Genomic DNA, 25,424 nt, shown 5'->3' with positions numbered 1-25,424 from the left:
AATTTAAAGCCTGCAATGGCAATAAGTACATATCTTTCAATAGTCACCCTAAGTGTTAATGGGTCGAATGCACCAATCAAAAGACACAGAGTAACAGAATGGATAAAAAAGCAAGACCCATCTATATGCTGCTTACAAGAAACTCACCTCAAACCCAAAGACATGTACAGACTAAAAGTCAAGGGATGGAAAAACATATTTCAAGCAAACAACAGTGAGAAGAAAGCAGGGGTTGCAGTACTAATATCAGACAAAATAGACTTCAAAACAAAGAAAGTAACAAGAGATAAAGAAGGACACTACATAATGATAAAGGGCTCAGTCAAACAAGAGGATATAACCATTCTAAATATATATGCACCCAACACAGGAGCACCAGCATATGTGAAACAAATACTAACAGAACTAAAGGGGGATATAGACTGCAATGCATTCATTCTAGGAGACTTCAACACACCACTCACCCCAAAGGATAGATCCACCGGGCAGAAAATAAGTAAGGACACGGAAGCACTGAACAACACAGTAGAGCAGATGGACCTAATAGACATCTATAGAACTCTACATCCAAAAGCAGCGGGATATACATTCTTCTCAAGTGCACATGGAACATTCTCCAGAATAGACCACATACTAGGCCACAAAAAGAGCCTCAGTAAATTCCAAAAGATTGAAATCCTACCAACCAACTTTTCAGACCACAAAGGCATAAAACTAGAAATAAACTGCACAAAGAAAGCAAAGAGGCTCACAAACACATGGAGGCTTAACAACACGCTCCTAAATAATCAATGGATCAATGACCAAATCAAAATGGAGATCCAGCAATATATGGAAACAAATGACAACAACAACACTAAGCCCCAACTTCTGTGGGACACAGCAAAAGCAGTCTTAAGAGGAAAGTATATAGCAATCCAAGCATATTTAAAAAAGGAAGAGCAATCCCAAATGAATGGTCTAATGTCACAATTATCGAAATTGGAAAAAGAAGAACAAATGAGGCCTAAGGTCAGCAGAAGGAGGGACATAATAAAGATCAAAGAAGAAATAAATAAAATTGAGAAGAATAAAACAATAGCAAAAATCAATGAAACCAAGAGCTGGTTCTTCGAGAAAATAAACAAAATAGATAAGCCTATAGCCAGACTTATTAAGAAGAAAAGAGAGTCAACACAAATCAACAGTATCAGAAACGAGAAAGGAAAAATCACGACGGACCCCACGGAAATGCAAAGAATTATTGGAGAATACTATGAAAACCTATATGCTAACAAGCTGGGAAACCTAGGAGAAATGGACAACTTCCTAGAAAAATATAACCTTCCAAGATTGACCCAGGAAGAAACAGAAAATCTAAACAGACCAATTACCAGCAACGAAATTGAAGCGGTAATCAAAAAACTACCAAAGAACAAAACCCCCGGGCCAGATGGATTTACCTCGGAATTTTATCAGACATACAGGGAAGACATAATACCCATTCTCCTTAGAGTTTTCCAAAAAATAGAGGAGGAGGGGATACTCCCAAACTCATTCTATGAAGCTAACATCACCCTAATACCAAAACCAGGCAAAGACCCCACCAAAAAAGAAAACTACAGACCAATATCCCTGATGAACGTAGATGCAAAAATACTCAACAAAATATTAGCAAACCGAATTCAAAAATACATCACAAGGATCATACACCATGACCAAGTGGGATTCATCCCAGGGATGCAAGGATGGTACAACATTCGAAAGTCCATCAACATCATCCACCACATCAACAAAAAGAAAGACAAAAACCACATGATCATCTCCATAGATGCTGAAAAAGCATTTGACAAAGTTCAACATCCATTCATGTTAAAAACTCTCAGCAAAATGGGAATAGAGGGCAAGTACCTCAACATAATAAAGGCCATCTATGATAAACCCACAGCCAACATTATATTGAACAGCGAGAAGCTGAAAGCATTTCCGCTGAGATCGGGAACTAGACAGGGATGCCCACTCTCTCCACTGTTATTTAACATAGTACTGGAGGTCCTAGCCACGGCAATCAGACAAAACAAAGAAATACAAGGAATCCAGATTGGTAAAGAAGAAGTTAAACTGTCACTATTTGCAGATGACATGATACTGTACATAAAAAACCCTAAAGACTCCACCCCAAAACTACCAGAACTGATATCGGAATACAGCAAAGTTGCAGGATACAAAATCAACACACAGAAATCTGTGGCTTTCCTATATACTAACAATGAACCAACAGAAAGAGAAATCAGGAAAACAACTCCATTCACAATTGCATCAAAAAAAATAAAATACCTAGGAATAAACCTAACCAAAGAAGTGAAAGACTTATACTCTGAAAACTACAAGTCACTCTTAAGAGAAATTAAAGGGGACACTAACAGATGGAAACTCATCCCATGCTCGTGGCTAGGAAGAATTAATATTGTCAAAATGGCCATCCTGCCCAAAGCAATATACAGATTTGATGCAATCCCTATGAAACTACCAGCAACATTCTTCAAGGAACTGGAACAAATAATTCAAAAATTCATATGGAAACACAAAAGACCCCGAATAGCCAAAGCAATCCTGAGAAAGAAGAATAAAGTAGGGGGGATCTCACTCCCCAACTTCAAGCTCTACTATAAAGCCATAGTAATCAAGACAATTTGGTACTGGCACAAGAGCAGAGCCACAGACCAATGGAACAGACTAGAGAATCCAGACATTAACCCAGACATATATGGTCAATTAATATTTGATAAAGGAGCCATGGACATACAATGGCGAAATGACAGTCTCTTCAACAGGTGGTGCTGGCAAAACTGGACAGCTACATGTAGGAGAATGAAACTGGACCATTGTCTAACCCCATATACAAAAGTAAACTCAAAATGGATCAAAGACCTGAATGTAAGCCATGAAACCATTAAACTCTTGGAAGAAAACATAGGCGAAAACCTCTTAGACATAAACATGAGTGACCTCTTCTTGAACATATCTCCCCGGGCAAGGAAAACAACAGCAAAAATGAGTAAGTGGGACTATATTAAGCTGAAAAGCTTCTGTACAGCAAAAGACACCATCAATAGAACAAGAAGGATCCCTACAGTATGGGAGAATAAATTTGAAAATGACACATCCGATAAAGGCTTGACGTCCAGAATATATAAGGAGCTCACACGCCTCAACAAACAAAAAACAAATAACCCAATTAAAAAATGGGCAGAGGAACTGAACAGACAGTTCTCCAAAAAAGAAATACAGATGGCCAACAGACACATGAAAAGATGCTCCACATCGCTAATTATCAGAGAAATGCAAATTAAAACTACAATGAGGTATCACCTCACACCAGTAAGGATGGCTGCCATCCAAAAGACAAACAACAACAAATGTTGGCGAGGCTGTGGAGAAAGGGGAACCCTCCTACACTGCTGGTGGGAATGTAAACTAGTTCAACCATTGTGGAAAGCAGTATGGAGGTATATCAAAATGCTCAAAACAGACTTACCATTTGACCCAGGAATTGCACTCCTAGGAATTTACCCTAAGAACGCAGCAATCAAGTTTGAGAAAGACAGATGTACCCCTATGTTTATTGCAGCACTATTTACAATAGCCAAGAATTGGAAGCAACCTAAATGTCCATCAATAGATGAATGGATAAAGAAGATGTGGTACATATACACAATGGAATACTACTCAGCCATAAGAAAAGGGCAAATCCAATCATTTGCAGCAACATGGATGGAGCTGGAGGGTATTATGCTCAGTGAAACAAGCCAAGCGGAGAAAGAGAAATACCAAATGATTTCACTTATCTGTGGAATATAAGAACAAAGGAAAAACTGAAGGAACAAAACAGCAGCAAAATCACAGAACTCAAGAATGGACTAACAGGTACCAAAGGGAAAGGGACTGGGGAGGATGGGTGGGTAGGGAGGGATAAGGGGGGGAGAAGTAGGGGGGTATTAAGATTAACATACATGGGGGGGTAGGAGAAAAGGGAGGGCTGTACAACACAGAGAAGGCAAGTAGTGATTCTACAACATTTTGCTATGCTGATGGACAGTGACTGTAAAGGGGTTTATAGGGGAGACCTGGTATAGGGGAGAGCCTAGTAAACATAATATTCGTCATGTAAGTGTAGATTAGTGATACCAAAAACAAAGCAAAAAAAAAAAAAAAAGGGCTGTTCCTGTGTGGTAACCTCCAACGAGTTCTACACAAGGGTATAAAGGGCATATAAAAGTGTAGGCAAAGGGTCTGTTTGTGTTTATACAGAAGATCAAAGCCTAATTGGGCTACCCCGAAAATGAACTAAGATACGATATGAAAAAGAACTTCCAACATCAGCACTCTCTGGAAGACTCATGCCAGAAGATGATCATCAAAAAACCCCAACAAAGATCCACGCACTGCTACAGCTGTAGATGCACTCATCCCACCAGTTCCTGGACTTGCCATGGGAATGAGGAAGGAGATATCTAAGCTGGCCTGTGCACACAGTAAAACAACAAATTTGACTGGATCTATACTGTTGGAACTCAACCAAGAATTTGGAGAAGTGCAAATTGTAGCGCTCCAAACTCTTACAACTACAGACTATTTACTGTTAAAAGAACATATGGCATGTGAACAGTCCCCAGGAATGGGTTGTTTTAATTTGTCTGATTTCTCTCAGACTGTTCAAGTTCAGTTGGACAATATCCACCATATCATAGATAAGTTTTCACAAATGCCTAAGGTGCCTTAATGGTTTTCTTGGTTTCACTGGAGATGGCTGGTAATTACAGATATGCTTTGGTTATGTAACTATACTCCTGTTATGTTAATGTGTGTGTGCAATTTAAGTAGTAGCTTAAAACCTATATATGCTGAAGTAACTCTACAAGAAGATATGTCAAAGAAATAATCAATCTTCCCATGTTTTCTTCCGTCTGCTACTTCTATAGCTTTTCTTCTTCCTTCCTAATTACAACCCTTAAATAGAATTCGTGCCTCATATCAAATTTACCGAGTATCATAACTCCTCCAAGTGGTAAAGATACCTCAAGACAAATGCTGGGCATAGAAGCCACAGGGCATAAATATGCAAAGAAGTAAAAAGCTAACCTTTTCAAACAATAAGGCTTCCCTCTCACTTACCAACTTCACATTTCCCTGTATGGCCCCGGAAGATGACTGGTTAGCCAGAGACAGGTAAGATTCCTCAAGGGAGGAACAACCTAAGACAGGCACAGTCGCAGGGGGGCCATCAGGTGAGAAATTGGGGATCAACAGAGGTGAGGCTTAGAACCTCACCCCCCCTGTTCTGAGAGAAATCTTCTGCATACGTGGATGTTTTATTGCCCTGGTCTAGCTTGGATTAACACATAGTCTACAGGCACACACCTGATCATCTACATTTGCTCTCTTACAACACTAAACTATGTTTTCTACCTTTATCTTGTATCTACCTACCACTTCAGCATTTTATTAAAAATAATAATAATAAAGAGAGAAATGTGGTATCCACATATAAATCAAGTATAAAAACCAAATGAGTATTCATATTTGAACTGACTGTTTAGAGTTCATAATGCATGAGCAAAACCAAAGGTTTCTGTGATGGCTGCCCTTGTACTGTTCACTATGTAACTTATTCATTATGTAAGAATTTGTTCTACATGTAAGAACTTGTTTGTTATGCCTCAGAAGATTGGAGACTGACGAAAATTAGGCTTGGGGTGGATTAATGATTGTGCATTGAGCACTGACTCCCCTATACAGAATTTTATTGTCGTTAACAACCATTTGATCAATAAATATGAGAGATGCCCTCACAAAAAAAAAAAAAAAAAAAAAAAGGACAGACTTCCAATGGTAAAATAAATAAGTAACCGGGATGTAATGTATAGCATAAGGAATATAGTCAAGATATTGTAACAGCTTGGTAGGGTGATAGCTGGAACCTAGAATTATGTATATAAATGTTCTACCACTGTGTTGTACACTTGAAACTAATGTAATGTAATACTGTGCGTCAACTACCCTTCAATAAAAAATAATTATTTAAAAAAAAAAAAAAAAAAAAGAGTAGGGGTCAAGTAGTCTTTTGCTGTAAAGGACCACATATTAAATATTTAGGCTTTGCAGGTTGTAGTTTCCATTTCAACTACTCAACTCAGTCACAGCAGTGGGAAAGCAGCCATAGACGATACATAAACTGATGGGCTGAGCTATTGCTATGGACCAAATGTTTGTGTTCTCCCATTCCTATGAAGAAGCCTGAACCTCCAGTGTGATGTTATTAGGCGGGAGGTGGAGCCCTGCGGAGGCTTTTAGGTTTATGAGGTTATGAGGGTAGGGTCCTCATGATGGGATTAGTGCTCTGTAAGCGATCAGAGAGCTAGTGCTCTTTCTACCACCATGTGAAGACACAGTGAGAATCTGCCCGTCTACAAACCAGGAAGAGAGCTTTCACCAGGAAGTGAGGCAGCTGGCACCCTGATCTTGGACACACCCCAGACTCCAGAACTGTGGGAAATAAACATCTCTTGTTTCAGCCTCCCAGTCTGTGGTATTGTATCAGCCTGAGCAGATTAAGACAGCTGTAGTCCAATGAAACTTTCTTTACAAAAGCAGGTGGCAGGCTATGGCTGTGGTTTAAGGTTAAGAATATAGTTGGGGGCCAGTTCTAGATTCCCACCCAATTCTATCACTTCCTGGCCAGGAGAACTTGGCAGGGTTGATCCTTTATTCTCTAAGCCTCAGTTTTCTCAATTCTACAGTGAGGAGGAGAATAAGTACTTCAGGGTTGTTCGGAAGATTAAACACAATGCTGTGGATAAAGCACTTACCACAGGACCCAGAACAGGCTGAGTGCACTCAATACATGTTAGCCACTGTTCTCAGGACACTGATAATGTTAGCTATCTACACCAGCTCCAAAACTAAACCTTAACATGAGGAAGGAACAACTGCAATTAGACTTATGCCACATTTCCTTAGAAAATGTTCGCAGCAACAAATATTTTAGGATAAAAGTAGGATTTGAGCCTGCCACTGAAGAATTCTTGGTTCATTATGTTTCACATAGGGTAATCTGTATAGAATTATATTGAGTGAAAATGGCTTTTCGTTTGGAAGAATTGCTTCTGTGAAGAAACTGTCACAAATTTTCAGTATAGATACATCAAAGAAAAATTAACAGAGTAAATATTAAACTAGTGATGTCAAAAATGTGGCATTTCCACTGCCCAGTCCCATGCCTCAGAAGACAAAACAAATTGATCATGGCACTTTCTCAAGAAACCTGGATGAAGCTTCAGGTATCTTTCAACACAGCTTCTAAGCGATCATAGTACAGAACCTATTCACTATTCCTGTTCTAGAAGGTATAGGCATACCTAAGAGATACTGTGGCCTCAGTTTTAGACCACTGCAATAAAGTGAGCATAGCTATGAGTCAAATGAATTTTTTAGTTTCCCAGTACAAGTAAATATGTTATGTTTATACTATATACTATAGTCTAGTAAGTGTGCAATCACATCAGGTCTAAAAAAATGTATATACCCAAATTAACAAATATTTATTGCTAAAAAATGCTAACCATCAGCTGAGCATTCAGCAAGTCTTTTTGCAGGTGGAGGGTCGTCTCAGTGTTGATGGCTGCTGACTGATTAGTGTGGTACAATTACAAAAGTAACATCAAAGATCACTGACTGATCACAGATCACCATGAACATAGTAATCATGACAAGGTTTGAAATATTGTGGGAATTACTAAATTGTGATACAGAGACAAGAAATCAGCAAATGCTATTGGAAAAATGGTGCCCACAGAGTTGTTCAACACAGGTTGTCACAAAGCTTTTACACAAGTGTGTAAAAAACACAGTATCTGCAAAGTGCAATAAAGTGAAGCATATAAATAAGCTCAGCCTGTGCTGAGTCCCAAGCTAAGTGCTTTATCCACATCATTGTATTTGATCTTGTTTTATTTATTCATTACCTGTACTGGTAAACTATAGATCTCTTCAATATATTTTTAAAGTTTATCAAGCTTTCTTCATTGATGTAGGTTGCTCATTGGGATTAAAAATAAATGCTGAGGTAACAAGAAACCTCAGGAATAGATGTTAAGAAAAAACATATGAGAATGCTGGACCATGAATTGAGAAACCAAAGTTATAGTCCCACCTCTGTCTTTTACCACCTGTAGTTATTGGACATGTCACCCTGACTTCTCCACTTCCATGCCTCTGTCAATACAGGTAATTTATAATAAGGTCAATGTGGCTCTAACACAGTTGATCCTCATGATTCACAGACTCTGTATTTGCAAATGTACCCACTAAATAAAATTTATTTATAAGTCCAAAATCAATACTTGAGGCACTTCTGTGGTCACTTCTGGACACACGAAGAGCAGTGAAAAAGTTGAATTACTTGATGCACAGTTTCCCAGATGAGGTTGAACAACAAGATGCTCTGCCTTGTTTCAGCTCTCATGCTGTAAGCAGTGTTTTTGTGGTCTACTTAATGCCATGTTTTTCACATTTTTGTCCTTTTTGTTGGTGTTTTGCCTTTTGTTTTGTTTTGTTTTGCCATTTAATGGCCCTCAAGCATAGTGCTAAAGTGCTGTCCAGTATTTCTAAGAGCAAGAACACAGTGCTTTATGGAGAAATTACACGTATTAGATAAGCTTTGTTGAGGCATGTGAATCAATAATATATATTAAATAAGGTGTCTTTAAATAGAAACACACAAAGAAAAAAATGATGTAGTGATGTGTTGATGGACATGTTGAGAGCAGAGGCTCACATGAACCTAACCCACTATTTCCTCTGGGAACAATGGTTCAGTATTTACTTATTCAGTATTCACAGTGACTTTACAGAATATTAACACAAATAGTGAGAATTGATTATATCTATTTCTCTACTTGATATTATAAATTAGGATAATGCCATCAAGAAAGTTGAAAAAAATATCTCACATGCCCACATGTACCAAATATCACAATTAATGCTAAGAGTTTCATTTAGAAAAACATACATGAGACCAACAAAATATTTTTAGGGAAACAAATTCTTGTTTTAGCTAAGGCGGTCAGACCCCTCACTCTTCCCTCCCTCATATGACCTCCATAAAGAGTAAGTTGGATTGTACCTTTCTTCAGCACCTACGAGAGCATTCTGAGTATATCAGGGGGTCACCAGCACAATCCTGTGTAAGGACCACCCGTTGCTTGGAAAGAACCCCTTTACACCACCAAGTTTAAAGATGGTACCTGCAAGCAGTCAAGGGACGTGCTGACCACCCGTGGGGACTTGGACTGGCATGCTAGCTCAAAGGGAAGGAAATACTTGTCAGCTTCAATGAAGTTTGCCTTCGGTGGTGCGGCAGTGCCAAGCCTAGGAAAAAAGCAGGAGAGGGTGAGAGAGGACATGAAAAAAAAAGTTTGCTTTTCCTACACCTCTCTCTAACATCCTATCCCACTTGCAATCATTTAATTAAAAATGCCTGCAAACTTAATCTGTGAGGTCGGACAATTAGAAGTGGAAACACATGCGTGAGGACAAAACACCAACATGCTGTGTACAGAGGACAGTCTCTGATTAGAAGTTGTATGGACTGAATCCTGGTTACAGCTATTTCTGAAATGTGACTAGGTGGCTTCATTACTATGAAGATGAGAAGCAGCCATTTACAAGGCAAGTTGCTCTCCTGCCTAAGGAAGTATGACATCCAAGAGACAAGGGCTTTGCCTCTTCTGTCAAGAAAAGGTACAACAGTATTGACTTGAATCTTCCTAACCCTATCCTCCAAACATGCAATTACTGAGCCAAGAACTGTTAACATCTGTTAATATCAAACACATACCTGCTGTGTGCCCAGTACTGAGCTAGGAGATCATGGCTACCCCTGAGATGAGAAATATGGGAAAACATGCACAACCGCCACCTACTCCCTAAACATTGTATTTCAGCTAGGTAAACACTTACCTCTGCTTTTCTATTTCTGCTTTAATTTCATCTGATGGGGGAGAAAAAAAGGCATGTTAGGAGAATGCAGTATTTACATACAAGAAAACTCTTGTTTTAAAAGTTAAAGAGACATTAAAAAGACATTCTGATAATAGTAAAAAGAATGCTTATAAGATTTTTAAGTACAGACATGCTGATATGAAGTGATAAAAAGTGATTATAATAACAATAATAATAGCTAACACTTAACCTAGCATTACTATATGCTATGCATTGTTCTAAATACTTAACATACCTTAATTAATTTGATCCTCTCAACAATCCTCAGAGGTAGGTACTAATATTTCAATCTTATTTACTTAGCACGACTGGCATCTAGGAACGGAGAATTCACTACGGGCCGTCCTATGCAGTCCACAATCCCTGGCCTCTACCAGCTGGATGCCAGCAGCAACTCCCTGCGGTTTTGAAAACCAGAGATGTTTCCAGACATTCCCAAGTGTCCCCTGGGGAAAAGGTGCCCCAGTTGAGAATCACTGATTTAGATGAGAAACTAAGGCACAGAAAGGTTAGGTAACTTGCTTCCTGTTACATATCCAGACCTGGGGAGCAAGAATTGGAACTCAGATATTTTAGCCCCACAGTCCATATTCTAGCTATGTTCCTATTCTGCAAAATGTGTGTTAATGACAGCCAGCACAATGTTACGGTGCTCCAGTACCATCTCAACGCTGTAAAAATACGCATAGGTTAGAAACAAATGTAATAAAATACTGAAAGCTCTCTAAGTGATGAGATGACAATTTTTTCTCTTTTTCACATTCTCTATGATAAACATATATACTTTTTTATTTTAATAGAAAACACTTTTTAAAAAACTGTGACATATACATAACATAAAATTTACCATCTTAACCATTTTTAAGTATACAGTTCAGTGGTATTAACTACTTTCATACTGTTATGTTAAGGCTGGATGATTTTTACACATTAAAGTTAATTTAAAAATCTTTACCATGGAGATTACAACTACACAGTTAAGGCTATGGACATAAAGTATCATTATTCAGAAATCACAATCTAAAAGAGACAGTCCTGTTTCCAGGAGGACAAAGTTTTGTGCCCTTGAAACAGCAGAATACCCTACCTAAATACACAGAACTCCCCACTACCCACTCAGTTGAATATATTCTAACATGTAAGGCTTTGCAGGCTCAACGTATTATCAAAGCAGACCAGTGAAGCAGTTCTACTCTGAATGCCATGTATTCAGAGAATCTCCAAGAGGCCAGCCCTCTTTGCACAATCTCTTGAGAGCCAGTGGTTTGACTATGGCATAGCTGTCCTAGCAACCCCAGAACACAGTTCGGAAGTTATGAATTTTCTTTTCTTGGACAACTCTATTCTAGATTGAACTTTAGGAAGTAAAAACTGAGTAACTAGACTCACTAAAGGTGGTAATTTCTAACCTTCAAGCCAGTCTCTCAATGTCTTCTTACTACATACCTAAGAAAACAGGAGAGAAGCAGCCAGATGACTGTCAACAAGCATCTTGCTCATGGACCATAAGGCCTGTGGCACACAAGGTCTGTTAAAGAGAGCTTGGAGGCATGGTTCCTGCCTTTCAGGAATGAGAATCCACACTAATGAAGTAGCTCTGGCTTTCAGGAACTAAGATCCCTAGGCTATCCCAGGAGATCCAGCCCAAGAGGTTGGTAGCTAAGCTTTCAGGCTGTAGAAATCTATACCCATAATATCAAAGCTCTGCTTGGTGGTAAGATCTCTGTCACTGTGTTATCCATCAGAGGGGCATGCCGCCCAAACTCAAATGCAACGTTTCCTCCAATCACGGTTACCTGGTTAGAGTTAAGTTTAGATGGTAAACGTATCTGAAGCAATTGGGCCTTCACTAGAGTTTGTGTTAGCCTCTAGCTCTAAAACAGTCTGTTTGGGAATGCCACTGGTGCCAACCCACCACTGGATGCCTCAATCACCAGGGCTGCTGCTGACTTACTGAGGCACTCAGGGTAATAAAGTCAAGTGCAGAGGTTATACACTGTGGAGGCCAGGCAGGGGACCTCAAGGAGAGCCCTGGTGGGTGTTAAGACATTAGGGGCAGGGAGGACTCCTTCCCCACCCAACAGGGCAAGGGACACAGCAGAGCCTCAGGCCCAGCACACTGAGGCCAGAGGTACCAGCTGTTCTGATTTTTCCAGAGGTCAAAACACAGATTTTAAGTAAAAACTCTGACTATAGTTCAAGCAACTTTAACTACTTATTAAAATATTAACCTCAAATAAAATGGTTTGCAGGCTGCCCTGATCCTCGACTACCAGTTTGTGACCTTTGCTTTAAGGATTGGGAAAAATCGAAGAGAAAGTACTCCAACTGGCTACAAAAAAAGTACCTGTAGGGGATAAAAATGGCCTTTAACAACTATCACCAATACTATGAAGAAAAAACATCTAGTTTTATACAAGTGAAATGTTGATGGGCCAAGGAGCAAAGAGCAACTAAGGGGCCAGAGGACTAGGGCTCAAGGCCAAACTTTACTAAATTTTACAGATGAAGAAACAAGACCCAGGGAGGTTACAAGCTAGTAAGTGATGGAGCTGGGATGTGAACCCAGAAAATTGGGCTCCAGAACCTGTGTTCATAACATCTTGGGTACCATGACTCAAATAAGCATGCAAAGTTACTCTGTAAACCATAATGCAGAACAATATAAATGCTGCTTTTGCTATCACCAGCACAAACCGTGAATGCTGCAACCACAGCTCAAAGCAATGATGTTTGCACTCTCTGTGAGCCCCACCTGTCCTCAACGAGACTAGTACAACCCTGGCTCTGAGTCCTCCCACCCCCTTTCCCTGCCTGCTGCACTGAAGGTGCACTCGGGTTTTCCAGGGGGAATGAACAGGGCTCAGAGAAACCTGCAGCAGCGCGGTGCAGGGCACAGCCTATGGAGAACACCTACCTCAGCGGAGAGCAGGAATGAGGAAATTACCAGGGACAGTTACGGCAGAAGGCCAAGAAGCCATGGTCGCAAAACATATGCTCATAGATTCTCTTTAGTTCTCTTAATTTATACTCAAGTATTCCTACAAGAATTAGGAATTGTTGCACTCTTTAAGCCACTTTTGTTAAAGAAAAGAATTTTGAAAAATCCTTTCACTAGGCACAGCAGGGGTACAGATGATGGGAAGCCCCTGGAGGGAAGTGGGGGAGTGGCCTGAGCTGAGCTACGTTTTGACAGAGCAGTCTGGCTGCTGTTTTGAGTATAAAGTGGAGGGTGGCCAGGATATTTTGCTATCACCAACCCAAACCGTGAATGCTGCGACCACAGCTCAAAGCAATGATGTTTGTACGCTCTGTGAGCCCCACAGGGAATCCAATCAAGAGGCTACTGCTAATAATCCAGAAAAGGAATGCTGGGAGCTTGGAGAAGGGTGGTGGTTGTGGGGGCAGAAATACCAGCCTGAACGACACTAAAGTGCCATTTTTGCAGGCTGGAAATGGCCAGAAAGCAGCACAGGTAGCTTCCTATGGAATGACCTAATGGTTGGCTTCTGGATCTATTTTGATAATACAAATATTTTCCATTAAAAAGAGGTAGAAAAAGGAAGAGGGAAAAGGTGTAGCGGGGGGTTGGGGGAAGTCTCACAGATAGCTTGAAAGAGAAGGAATAGATGCGCGATCTTATTAGCTGAATAATGCCAGGTAGGGTTATTAAACCTCCCTAAATCTTGATCTCCTACTCTAAAAATTGCAGATGATAAAGGCTGCCCTATATGCTCCAGAGACTGCATGCTCCAGGGCAGTTGGGTGTGAGTAATTCTCTTGACAAATCCGTGAGAGAGAGATTGTTAGGTTAATGGCTAAGGCAGTGTCTGGCATACAGCAGGTGGTCAATAAATGTCAGTTCTCTTGCTCTCTTAACTTACAACAGGAGTCAGCCATAGTGCAAAATCTTTAGTGCCATGGTGGAACCAAAAGAAGGTTAAGTGGAGCCCAAATCATAATAACAACAGTGAACAGCTGCCCATCTGACCCTCAGCACAACCTAGAAAGGCAGGAGAACTCTTAGCCCATAACTGTTACACAGGTGAGGAATGTGGGCACAGACAGGTGAAGTCACTTGCCCACAGTCAGAGCAGGAAGTGCTACCGTGAAGATGAGGATTCGCACCCAGGCTGTATGCTTCAGAGTGGACACTCCAGAACCCTTCAGTGAGGAGAAGGAGGAGGATGGGTGAAGGGAGCATATGGAGGACACACCTGCTCCAGTTTATTGCTTCACATTTTCACAGGCACCACTTTCCCACTGTCAACTGGGCTATTAGCAGTAATAAATGAGCAGGCTGGAAAGGAGGGAGACGGGAGTGGGGTGCGGCAGCTTCAGTTGAAAAGCCCCACGATCTTCCTGGGAATTCCTTTCTGGGCATCCCTGTCATCTACCAGTTCTCAGGTGATATCCTTCCCCCACCCAATTCACCAGCAGCTTTGGCACTGGCTCACATTCTCCGCTCTACTCCCAAGCTGAGTCCCACAGGACCCTCACCAACCTCAGCAACCCCATCACCAGTCAACTTCCTCAAAGACACGACCTTTAACTCCCCTCACACATCTGACTTGCCCCACCACTCCCTGCTGTGCAAACCCCTGCTGCCCTCTATTCCTTCAAGTCCCCTCTGATGACCTCCTCCCCGACTCCAAGCCTGTCCCATGTGGAACTGTAACGCTTCCAGCTCCTTCCTATCCTCTGCCCATAGCCTCCTTGCCTTCCAGCTGACCTCTCAACTCCTCTCAGCAGAGCCATTCTTTGGCCAGCCAGACTTTGACAAGGTCAACATGTCAGCTTTTCTTTTCTTCATTTGCCAGGATGGGTCCCATTAGCAGGATTATTACCTGAGTAACAGGCAATCAATAGCCTTGACTTTCTCTGACCTTCAGTCTTAACTTCTGGCAAAATCCCCAAATTAGATTATACTACCATCTCATTTTGACCTGCCTCCACCTAACAACCAGACCTGTGACGACAGTGCAAGTCAACAGGTCTATAAAGCCATAATCACCAACCACAAAGGGAACCTAAACACTGCCAGGTAGGCCCATCTTCCCCAACTCCTCACAAAAACTACTGCACATTTCTACACTCTCCTCAAATACCCCCTCTCCCCTCCTAATCACTGCCATTCATCTTTACCCACAACTGATGGAGCAGCCTTCTATTTCATGCATATATTAGAAGCCACCACAAGGAGACTCCCTCAACTTCCAGTTGGTGAGCCTACAAACTGGCCTACCTTTATACCCAGCCTCTGCTTTCTCCTCCTAGAAGACAGTGTCCAAACCCACCACCTCTGTGGTCTCCCATCCCTACCTGCCCTCTCCAGACTATCATGCTCTCTGTACTGTCTAGAATCTGAACACTTCTCACTGTGCTGGCCACCATTACCGTAGGCTGGGCCACCATCACTGCCCATTTGGACCACTGCAACAGCCTGTTAATAGGTACCACTGCTTCAGCTCTCACCCTTCCACCCCAAATCTTTTTTCACACAGCACCCAGAGGGGGTCCTTTAAAATGTAAACCAGATTACACACATCTGTTCCAAACAGATTATCCATAACTGTGTAATATAAATCACATTACATCAGCTCCTTGGCTCAAAATTGCACTGGTGTCTCATCTCTTGCTGAGTAAAATCCAAAATCTTGACCTTGGCCTCCCAATCTCCGGCCCTGTGCTCTCTCTCTGATGGTACTTCTACAACCCTGCCACCTGCCTACTTGGTCCAAAGTCCTATTTCAGGGCCTTTGCAGCAGTTTATCCTGCTGCCTGGAATGTCTTCCCTCTCCCAGATATCCACATGGCCCACCCCCTCACTTTCTTTGCATCACTGTACAAATGTCACCTCTTCAGAAAGGCCTTCCCTCAATCACCCAAAACTGCCACCCAACCCGTCCTTGTCTTTCTGTATCTCCTTACCTGCTTTAGTTTTTCACTTTACTCTGATTTATTTTTTTAATCTTTCTTCACAGTATGTTACCACCCTGGACATACTCTGTATCAATTCATTTATTATCTGTCTTCCCCAGAAAACATAAATTCCATGACAATATAGACTTTTTTCTGTTCTGTGCTGAATTCCGAGCACCCAGGAATTTCTAGGCTCAGGGCAGGCACTTAGTATCTGTTGAATGAATAAACTAGTCTCTCTCTTTACTGCTACCTCTCTGATTGCACTTCTACAACCCTGCCCCCAGCCTACTTGGTCCAAGTTCCTCTCCCTCAACTGACTCCCTTCCCAGTGACATTTAAATAGGTTCAAATCTCCTCTACCTTTAAATAAACAAAACAACAAAACCGACTTCCATGATCTACATCTCCCTCCTCCCCTTCGCAACACAGCTGAACTTTGGGAAATAGTTGTTTGTACTCAAGTCTATTTCCTCACCTCCCACTCCTGCCTCAACCCACTCCAGTCTGCCTTTCACCTGCATTGCGCCACCAACACAGCCCAAGCTAAAATCAATAGTGACCCATGTGTCTCTAAATCTGTGGGCATTTTTCCATTCTCCAGCTGACATGACCTCCATGTAGCACCTGACTGTCCTGACCTCACCCTCCTTGACATTTTCTCTATTTCTGGCTTGATACGCACACATTCTCATCTGCTGTCTGCTTCTTGCCTCTTCTCCTCTCCACTTCTTTTGCAGACTCTGCCTCCTCTGCCCAACCAGGGAGCTGGCGCTCCGCAGGCCAGGCCTAGGCTCCCTTGCCCCTCCTTTACATCTACTCTTTCCCCAGGCCTTCATCCTCATCTACACCTTCATTTCCACCTAGGTTCTGGTGACTCCACAGTCTCCAGCCCAGGCCTGCCTCACGAACAACAGGCTCGCCCATCTGTCCACTTCCTACTCCACCTGCTTGTTTGGAAGCTCAAAGGCTGGTGAAACTCAACATATCCAGGTTCCAACTCAGATAAAATCCCCCCCAACTCTCTCCCCAGACAGTCTTGCCACACTCTCATCTAAAAAATGGCACCACCATCCAACCAGTTGGATGAGTCAGAAACTTAAGATTGTCAGTCAGCCTTACCAATCCTCCTCCTATTCTTATCCAATCCATCACCAGGTTTTGTTAGCTTTACCTTCCAAACAGTAGGGAAAACATTTGCTTTGCTCTATTTCTACCGTCACCACCACGTCAGGCCACCAACATCTCACACCGGGATGATGGTAACTGCCTCCTCACTGACCCCTGGGCAATCCCTGTGGTCTTCCACTAAGATGTTCTGAACACAACGGCCCAAGTGATCTTCCCAAAATACAAACCTGACCTTCCTATCTCCTCCTTTAATGTTTAGAACCCTGTCTCACTGCTTCTGGTTTGAAAATCAAATTCCTCACCATTGACACTGAAGGTCCTGCATGGTGGTCTGGTCTCTCTCTCCCATGTTATCCCTAAAACTCACCCTACCCATATACTCAATGTAACCACACAGTGGCCTCTTTTAATTGCTTGACTTTTTATTAACTCTTACTTATCAATCAGATCTCAAGACTTCCTCAGAGAAATTTTCCCTCACCCCTTTGTTCAATTTCCCTTGCAGGACCAGGTTTCTCTACTTCACAGGACTTAGGTTGTTAGTATGACCCAGAAGACATTGTCATTTGACAAATGCCCTTCTCCATTACCTGCAAAGTCCATGAAAGGAGGGTCCTTTTTTTGTTTTGTTTGCCTTGTATCAAGATACCAACCAGGTCTGACACCCAAATAAATACCTTCAGAATGCAAGTCAGCCTGGTTCAGTCAACAGACAAAAAAGGACTATGTAAAGAACAAATACGGACTTACTGCTCCCTAGGACTGAGGGAAAATTTAAGAATTTTTATGTCCTGGCATAAGAAAGCTATTCTCCCCACAAATCTATGAAACCTAATAATATACCTAATAAAAAAGCCAGAAGACTTATGTACAATCAAGAAAGAAAATCAAAAGAACCGTCTTACAGGAAGACTCCAGGAATGAACGAGCAAACATAAAACTATTGCCTAAGATAAACTTGCTGGAAAGAAAGTCAAGTATTTTCCTGGGAGGCCTTGTGAAACCAGTGAGAACTAAATACAGCCCTGAGCTATTTATACAGGAGACTCCATGGAATTGCTGATTAAGTTCACGTTTTCACAAGTTTGCTCTTTTCCATAAAGAACAGTCTCACTGTTTTCCCCAGCACTGCTTACAGAGGCTCCCCTCCTCTGAGAGTTACAAGTACAGGACTGAGCTCTAAATTCATTCAACCACTTGCTTCATGGGTGTTGAAATGTCAGAGACTAGCAAAAACATCCATAAACTGTCCATAAACCAACTACCAGGGGAGGAAGAGAAGAGCCCGTATTCAGTTCCTTCTCTGGTGCCTCTGCATCTCAGCACCCCCTCTGTCAGGTGCCGGGCACTGTGTTACTTTACTGCTTGCATTAGTTCATGTAAACTTTACAATAATCTTGGGACAGAGGTGTCACCACTTTTACCATCTCAGAAACTGAGGCTCAAATCAATAAGCAAAGTTTCCAACTCAGCTCTTAATGAATTTTCTGCCAATCCAATAAATAAATGCTCTTCAATAATCAAAACCCAATTTTTAGATACTGCTTCTAGACAAATGCCCTCCAGAGGAAATCGTCATAAAGCTTTTCAACAAAATAATCTGGCAGGGTCTCAAATCCTGTTATTTCTCAAAACTTTCATAATCTATAGTATTTGTAAACAAAATATCTAATTGAAACACCAGAATTTGCTAAAATTAAAGGCTTTATTCTGTATTTCAACTGAAAGCCCCACTTTACTTGCTATTTTTCAAATTTTGCATTTAGGTTCTTCCTAATGGTGGGAATAGTCATTCTGAACTTCAAAATTAGAACATCATATGGAGGCAAAAGCAATCTACCACACATCATATGGAAGTGTAAATGTTTGTTGAATGTTTTTTGTACATTAATATACAACTAAGATTTATGAATGTACTGCCTTAACTGCCTCCTTCCCAATAACATCTAAACAAGTCTAAGTCTTTTCTATCTTTAAAAAAAGAAAAGAAATTCCCATGATTCCCATTTCCCTCCTCTCCTTCCCATCACAGCCAAACTTTGGGGAACAGTTGTCTCTGCTGTGTATTTCCTCACCTCCCACTCCTGCCTCACCCCACTTCAGTCTGGTTTTCATCTGCATTGTGACACCAACACAGTCCAAGCTAAAATCACCAGTGACCCAGAGGTCACCAAGCCCATATATTAAACAGAGCAGCAAATATAAATATGATTTATATGTGAGGATAGAGCATGTGTTCTCGATGTTTCCCACCTGGCTGTCCAGACATAAGTGAGCTGCTCTCTAAGCCTTGGTTTTCCTTTGCCTGCTGTACCCAAAGATGCACAACAGTTACATGTTGCAAGTCCAGAACTAATGAGACAGACTTTAGTGCTGATGAAGAGAGATGTCATAAAGCAGAAAAACTTACTAACTCAAGTAAAACTGATGGGAAACCAGCTCTCTACCCTCATTTCTTTCTTTCCATTAGTTCCTACATTAAAGTAAACCAAAGACATTATGTAGTAAAAAGCTGCAGGAAAAAAAGCTGCAGCCTTTTTAGAGGCTTTCAAATACATCTTAAATTCAACTATATAAAATATGGTCTCTTTACACTGAGAAGAAACTAGTGGTTACCACAGAAGAGGGTTTGGGGAGGGGGAAGGGGGATAAAGGGGCACAATTCGCAACCACAAAAAAGTTAGTCACTGAGATGGCAGTACAGCACAGAGAATACAGTTAATGATTCTATAACATCTTACTACTTGATAGACAGTGACCATACTAGAGGGGGTGAGAATTTAACATATGGGTAACTGCTGAACCATTGTGTTATATATTTGAAATCAACATAAGATTGTATATCAATAATACTTTAACAAAAAAAATGGTCTCTTTGGTTACTGAATGCTTTACTTAACAAAATTTCACTGCAGTGTAATGATCGTTTAAAAACTCCACTGAATATTTTATGTATGATATAAGAACTTTGATGTGGAGAAGAATGACAGCATGGTAAATGTTAAGATCTTAGGCTCTGGAGCCAGACTGCCAGTGTTCACACCCTTGCCTCATTGCTTACTGCCTGAGTTGTGCTGGCCAACTTCTCTGGGTCTCAAAGAAGGTAATAATAGTAAGAACTAAACTGCATGTAAAGCACATGGCACTGTGCCTGGAACACAGAAATACTTAGTACATGGTAGATATCACATCGTTATTACATAACATGGTCTTAAAAAGGCATTCAACTGGATGATGATAATGTGTCAGTGTAGTTTTATCACTCTAATAAATGTCCCACTCTGGTGGGGGATGTTGTCAGTCGGGGAGGCTGTGCATCTGTGGGGGCAGCGCATATATGGGAATTCTCTGTACCTTCTGTGCAATTTTTCTGTGAACCTAAAATTCCTCTAAAAAATAAAGTTTTTTTTTTTAAAGTCACTCAATTTCATATGAAAAACATATAGGTATGTTTACTCTTCTTTTTATATTTTCCTGATGACTGAGAATGATGACAGCTAGCAATTATAGGGTACTCAGCCCTTACTTTGTATAAATTGTTAAATAAGAAAGTGTATCATATACATATATATATATGAAAAGAGTACTTAGAACAATTCAGTTAAAGTTTTCCATTGCCAAATTTTTCCATACCCAATTTAAAAACACACAGATTATCTTGTCAAGTCTCCAAATTCCATACATTTCAGAGCAGAAATATAATTTAAAGGAAGATCATGGGAGAAAATGGCTCTTAAACAAGACAGTTATGAAAAAGTGGGTTTAAGAATGTAATTATGAGCCTCAACAGAAGTCTGAAAGGTTTGTTAACAAGGTAAAAAGCAATAACGTCCTTGGGGTGATGAATATTCTTACAGGCTCTTTTTGGTATCTCCAGATAAAGGTTAGAAAGACACAATCCCCTAATTGGGCAGTCCCCATATATGCATTTGGCATTTAGTGTATATAAATTCCTGGGATTACTCCAAACCTATTCCACCCTGATCATCACTGCTTTTACAAGGAACAACCCCTGTCTTCACTGAGTTTAGAAAGTTAACACTCCAATAAACACAGCCCTTTACTCATGTAATAACATTCTTATTTATTGCAACTACAAATCAAATAGAGCAGTAAGTCATTCCTGAAGGAGGAACCAATACAGGGTAGGAACAGCAAGCTAGGGCGCTTACAGTTTCTGTGGTTTGTTGCAGCTCACAATAATAGTAAAAATAAGTAATAGCAAGCCTTAGCAGAGCAACTACTACACGCTAAGTTCTTTCACGTCGACTAATTTCATCTTTATAATAACACTATGAGGAAGGCATAAGATCTTTGCAAGATCACAGACAGCAAGTAGAAGGCAAGGGACTTGAACCCAGGCAGTCTTGAGTCCAGAGAACATACTCCTAACCTCTAAACAGCCCCTGCAGCCCTGGTCCCCTCCCCCGAATACACTGCAACTGGTGGGATCATATCACAGAAGCTGTTTCCTGCAAATGCTCTCTATCTCTACCCAAGTATTTAAATTTTAAGCCATCATGTACAGTTCCTCCTATCAAAATTCACAATCATCTAAACATGGTAATCTCTAAATTACCAGCCACACTGCAGTGCTTCTTATACGCAAGCTCATTTCAGTTACTTTTACTGGACACAAGACAGTGCTCTGAGACGCAGTGAAACACCAGGCACTTTGCTCTGTGTTCTCTACTATTTACAAGTAAAAACAGCGAGTTCTATTTAACACCAATGACAGAAAATTACTCTCTTAAAAAAGATGGCCAGCTAAACACTACCAATTCGGTTCCCTTGTAATACTTCCTATTACCCCATTTGAGAATGACATAAGCCATGACATCCATTTGCTATGGTCAAATGACTTCTTATATAGGCTATTTCTTACAATTCACTACTAAAACACTGAATCTGCATTCCACAATTTGGGCTGGAAAAATATGAACATGTCAACAAAGATATAATCCAAAAGTGTCTAACAAGTTCTCAAATGTTACAGCCCTTTATGACCTACATGACAGCTTTATAAGTAGGTTCCAACAAGGTGATAAACACCTTGGTAAAAATTTTGTTTTCTGAAGGGGGAATTAAAACTTTTCTGCCAAATAACTATTTTGAAATTTCTGCAACAATACTCTTAATATTGAGAGGATGGAATCCAAGCAGATTTCAAAGTGGAGTTCTATCGGGCTTTTGCCTAACTAACAAATTGCTTTGAAGTGCTTTTGCCTAACTAACAAATTGCTTTGATCCTGCATTCCTGGTAAGGCAATACTCAACGGTTAACATTGGTTTTCTGGAGAGAAAAGCTTTACAAATCTCAATCTCAATAAACTCCTCCAATTAACCCTGGATTACAAAGGACTAGCTGTTTTCAGATTACTGAATGAACAACCTCTATATCAATGGTTCTTGACCTCTGAGGGAGGCTCAGACCCTTCTGAGAATCTGGTGAAAGCCATGGACTTTCTTTCAAGAGAAGTGCAAAGTTCACAAGCCCACTCCTAGGACCTGAGAGAAGCATCTCAGTGCTGCACTTTGCACCAAATGAAGGGAGAAAGTTGATGGTAACCTCAAACTCTGTGCCAGGAATCAAACATTCCATTTATTCTGTCAATTTGTTAAGGAAAACAGGTCTTTCTACAAATTCCAAACCAGAGGCATTGGGTTTGTGAGTTAGCTTGCAGGCAGCTCTGGTCAAAGCTGTGCCCCCATATTCCATATGGTGGATACTTACTGCCTTTCAGTACTCAGCTCAAATGTCACCTTCTCAGAAAGAATTACTTTCTTGACACCCTACTTTCCTCAGGCCCTCTTTATCACATCTTGCTCTTTTACTTTTACAAAAATACTTATTAGTACTCAAAAAATGTTTCATTAAATGTATTTACTTATTCTGGTCCCTTATTAGAATACAAACTCCATATGGGCAAATACCTGGTATACAGTGGCATTTGATAAATATTTGCTGAATGACTGAAACAGGATGTTGATGCTGGAACCAACTAACACGGTTTTAAGCAGTTATGAATGAAAAATTTTCTCTCTCCATGATCTGTGAGTCCATTCAACCAGCATTTACTATGACCCAGGCACTGTTACAGGTTCAGAGGATCGAGCAGTGAATAAAACAGACAAGTATGTTTGCCCTCACAGGCCCTGTTTTACCGGAATGCACGGTAGCAGCAGGTCTCTCCCACTATACAGTTCCTAGGAGGTGCAGGATAACCCTCTACATTCCTTCTTTGATGGAGTTATGGGAGATTCCCCAACAGAAGGGACAACATTCTGCAATAAGGCACTTCCAAAGCAAGCCTCAGGGGTTTCCCTAAACCAGTTCGGCAGCTCTTCCCACCCGCTCTGCTGGGATGGGGGACCTCAAACCGGCAGACCGCAGGTAAAGAAAAAACTTAGGGCAAGGGCTACTGTTTCTGAGGGTAGTGAGGGGAGGAACCAGGAAACAGGTCGGCAAGAAGTCGTGGCAAGAGTCTGAGCTGAGAGGCCGGAGAACCATCCCTGGCTGTCACCAACTGGCTAGGTGACCTTGGGCCAGTCCCGGGCTGCCAGGGAATCAGTTTTCCCCGGCGTATAATGAGGGCCCGGAGGGTGGATTAGGGGTCGGGGAAAAGGGGAGGCCTGGATGCCAGGCTGAGGTCAGGTTGGGTAACGGACGGCGTGAGGAGGCCGGCGCGGGGCCGGACCCGGGCGGCTCACCCACCGAGCGCCACCTGGCAGGCCCTGCGCAGCTGGGAGTGCTGGGGCCGCTTCACCTCCTTGTCGGCTAGGATCTTCTCCAGGGCCCGGGACACGAACATGCTCTTGGTCTGACTCTCCTGCATGGCCCCGGCCCGGCGGGGGCTGTCAGCCCTGCGGGCGGGCGGCGCGAGCGAACGGGAGGGCGAGGCTACAGGCCCCGCGCCCCGGCCGGCACCGGCCGCGTCGGTCCGCGCCGCCCCGTCAGGAAGCGAAGCCGCGGCCCCACGGCGCCGCCATGGTGGAGCGCGTCACGTGACCACGTGACTGACGAGGCCGCTATGGCTGCCGCGCGTCCGTCGACCCCGTGACCTCAGGGGGCGGGGCCTACGCTGTGGCCGTGGGGCGGGGCGGCGGGGCGGCGGGGCGGCGGGGCGGCGGGGCGGCGGGGCGGCGGGGAGGCCGGGAGGCGGGGAGGCCGGGAGGCCGGGAGCGGGCGAGGGTGAGGAAGGCAGGTGGGTAGACGGTCTGGAGGCGAGGAACTTGGGTTAGACGTGAAGGACAGGACAGGTGAGGGGTGGCGAAAGGGAGGAGAGGTGGCGCTGGGGGTGAAAGAAGAGAAGGGGAGGAGAAAGGCCAGGGGGAGCGGGAGAGTGGAGTTGAGGGTAAGGGAAACGATGAGGAGAAAGGAGGGGAGGAAGGAAGGTAAAGAGAAGTCTGGAAAAGTGGGAATTGGGAAGAGACGATAAAGGGGCAAGAAGAGGAGGTGAGGAAAGAGCGAGTGAGGGGATTCGAAGAAGAGGCCCACAGGCGAGGGGAGGGAGAACGTCAGGGGGTGAGAGGTCAGGAGAAGGGCAGAGAAGAGGAAAGGGAGAGGAGCCAAGTGGAAAAGGAAATGGTGCGGGAGGCGGTGAAGGCGATGAGACAGAAGGGCAAGGAAACAAGCAGGGTGACGGGGAGCAAAGGCAGGGGCGGAGGGCAGAGGGAGAGGGGAGGTGAAAGGAAGGCGGGAAGAGAGAGGAGGTGTGCTCACGGACACTCTCCAGAGGCAGGGTGCCGGTTGGCAAGACACACAGCGTATGACCCTCCTGGCCCCGCGGTAGAGCCACCTCTCCTGGTAGTCCCGATAGGTGACCGTCTGTGTGTCTAGTGCCGCATCTGTGCCCTGCATGGCAGGCAGAACCACCCTGAGCACATCCTGAGTCTGTTTTCATCACCTATGGTTCCTCACAGTGTGGTACATGGGGCAGGAGGTACTGGGGATTTCTAATAAGCGTAGGAAACAGATTGCCGGTGTCACACAGCCTGCAAACAAGTGTAAGAAGACAGATATTCTGCCCCCAGGGCACCTTCTGCTCCATCCCACTGCCAATGATACCACAACACCTCTGGTGGTGTCCCCTAGGGCCCTTCCTTTCCCACCTCCCACCTCCCTGCAGGGAAGCCATGGTGCTGTTGGTCTCATGCAAAGATAGTGCTTTTCTTGGAAACCTCTGAAACTTCCTATGCAGGCATGCTCAGGTCTCGGCTCAAACATGTCCAGGAGGTCCTCCCTGCCCCTTGTCTATGGTAGTCCGTCTCTCCTACTCTAGGGCCAGGTATAATGTTTCATGGCCATAAATTCCACTGCTGTAATGCAG

General features: G+C 42.6%; 1 protein-coding gene across 5 annotated transcripts in view; it reads right to left on the bottom strand.

Moving 5' to 3' along the window:
- ARFGEF2 (ADP ribosylation factor guanine nucleotide exchange factor 2) overlaps positions 1-24,109 on the bottom strand; it is a 92,894-nt gene extending 68,785 nt beyond the window's left edge. For 2 of the 5 annotated variants that reach the window (XR_008997997.1, XM_036902036.2), the window contains exons 1-3: positions 23,810-24,109; positions 10,000-10,030; positions 9,285-9,408 (exon numbers count right to left, since the gene is read on the bottom strand). Coding sequence is in view for 3 of the 5 variants with exons in the window: in XM_036902036.2 (XP_036757931.2) it covers positions 9,285-9,408; positions 10,000-10,030; positions 23,810-23,930 (276 nt within the window). In the remaining 2 variants the exon portion in view is untranslated. The remainder of the gene's footprint in view (positions 1-9,284; positions 9,409-9,999; positions 10,031-23,809) is intronic. The other 3 variants (XR_005028040.2, XM_036902037.2, XM_036902034.2) reach the window with 2 other exon arrangements.
- Positions 24,110-25,424: the final 1,315 nt, after the last annotated feature.

Source organism: Manis pentadactyla, chromosome 5 (assembly GCF_030020395.1).
Source record: "Manis pentadactyla isolate mManPen7 chromosome 5, mManPen7.hap1, whole genome shotgun sequence".
Lineage (NCBI taxonomy): Eukaryota > Metazoa > Chordata > Mammalia > Pholidota > Manidae > Manis > Manis pentadactyla.
This window is presented reverse-complemented; position numbering and strand designations above follow the sequence as displayed.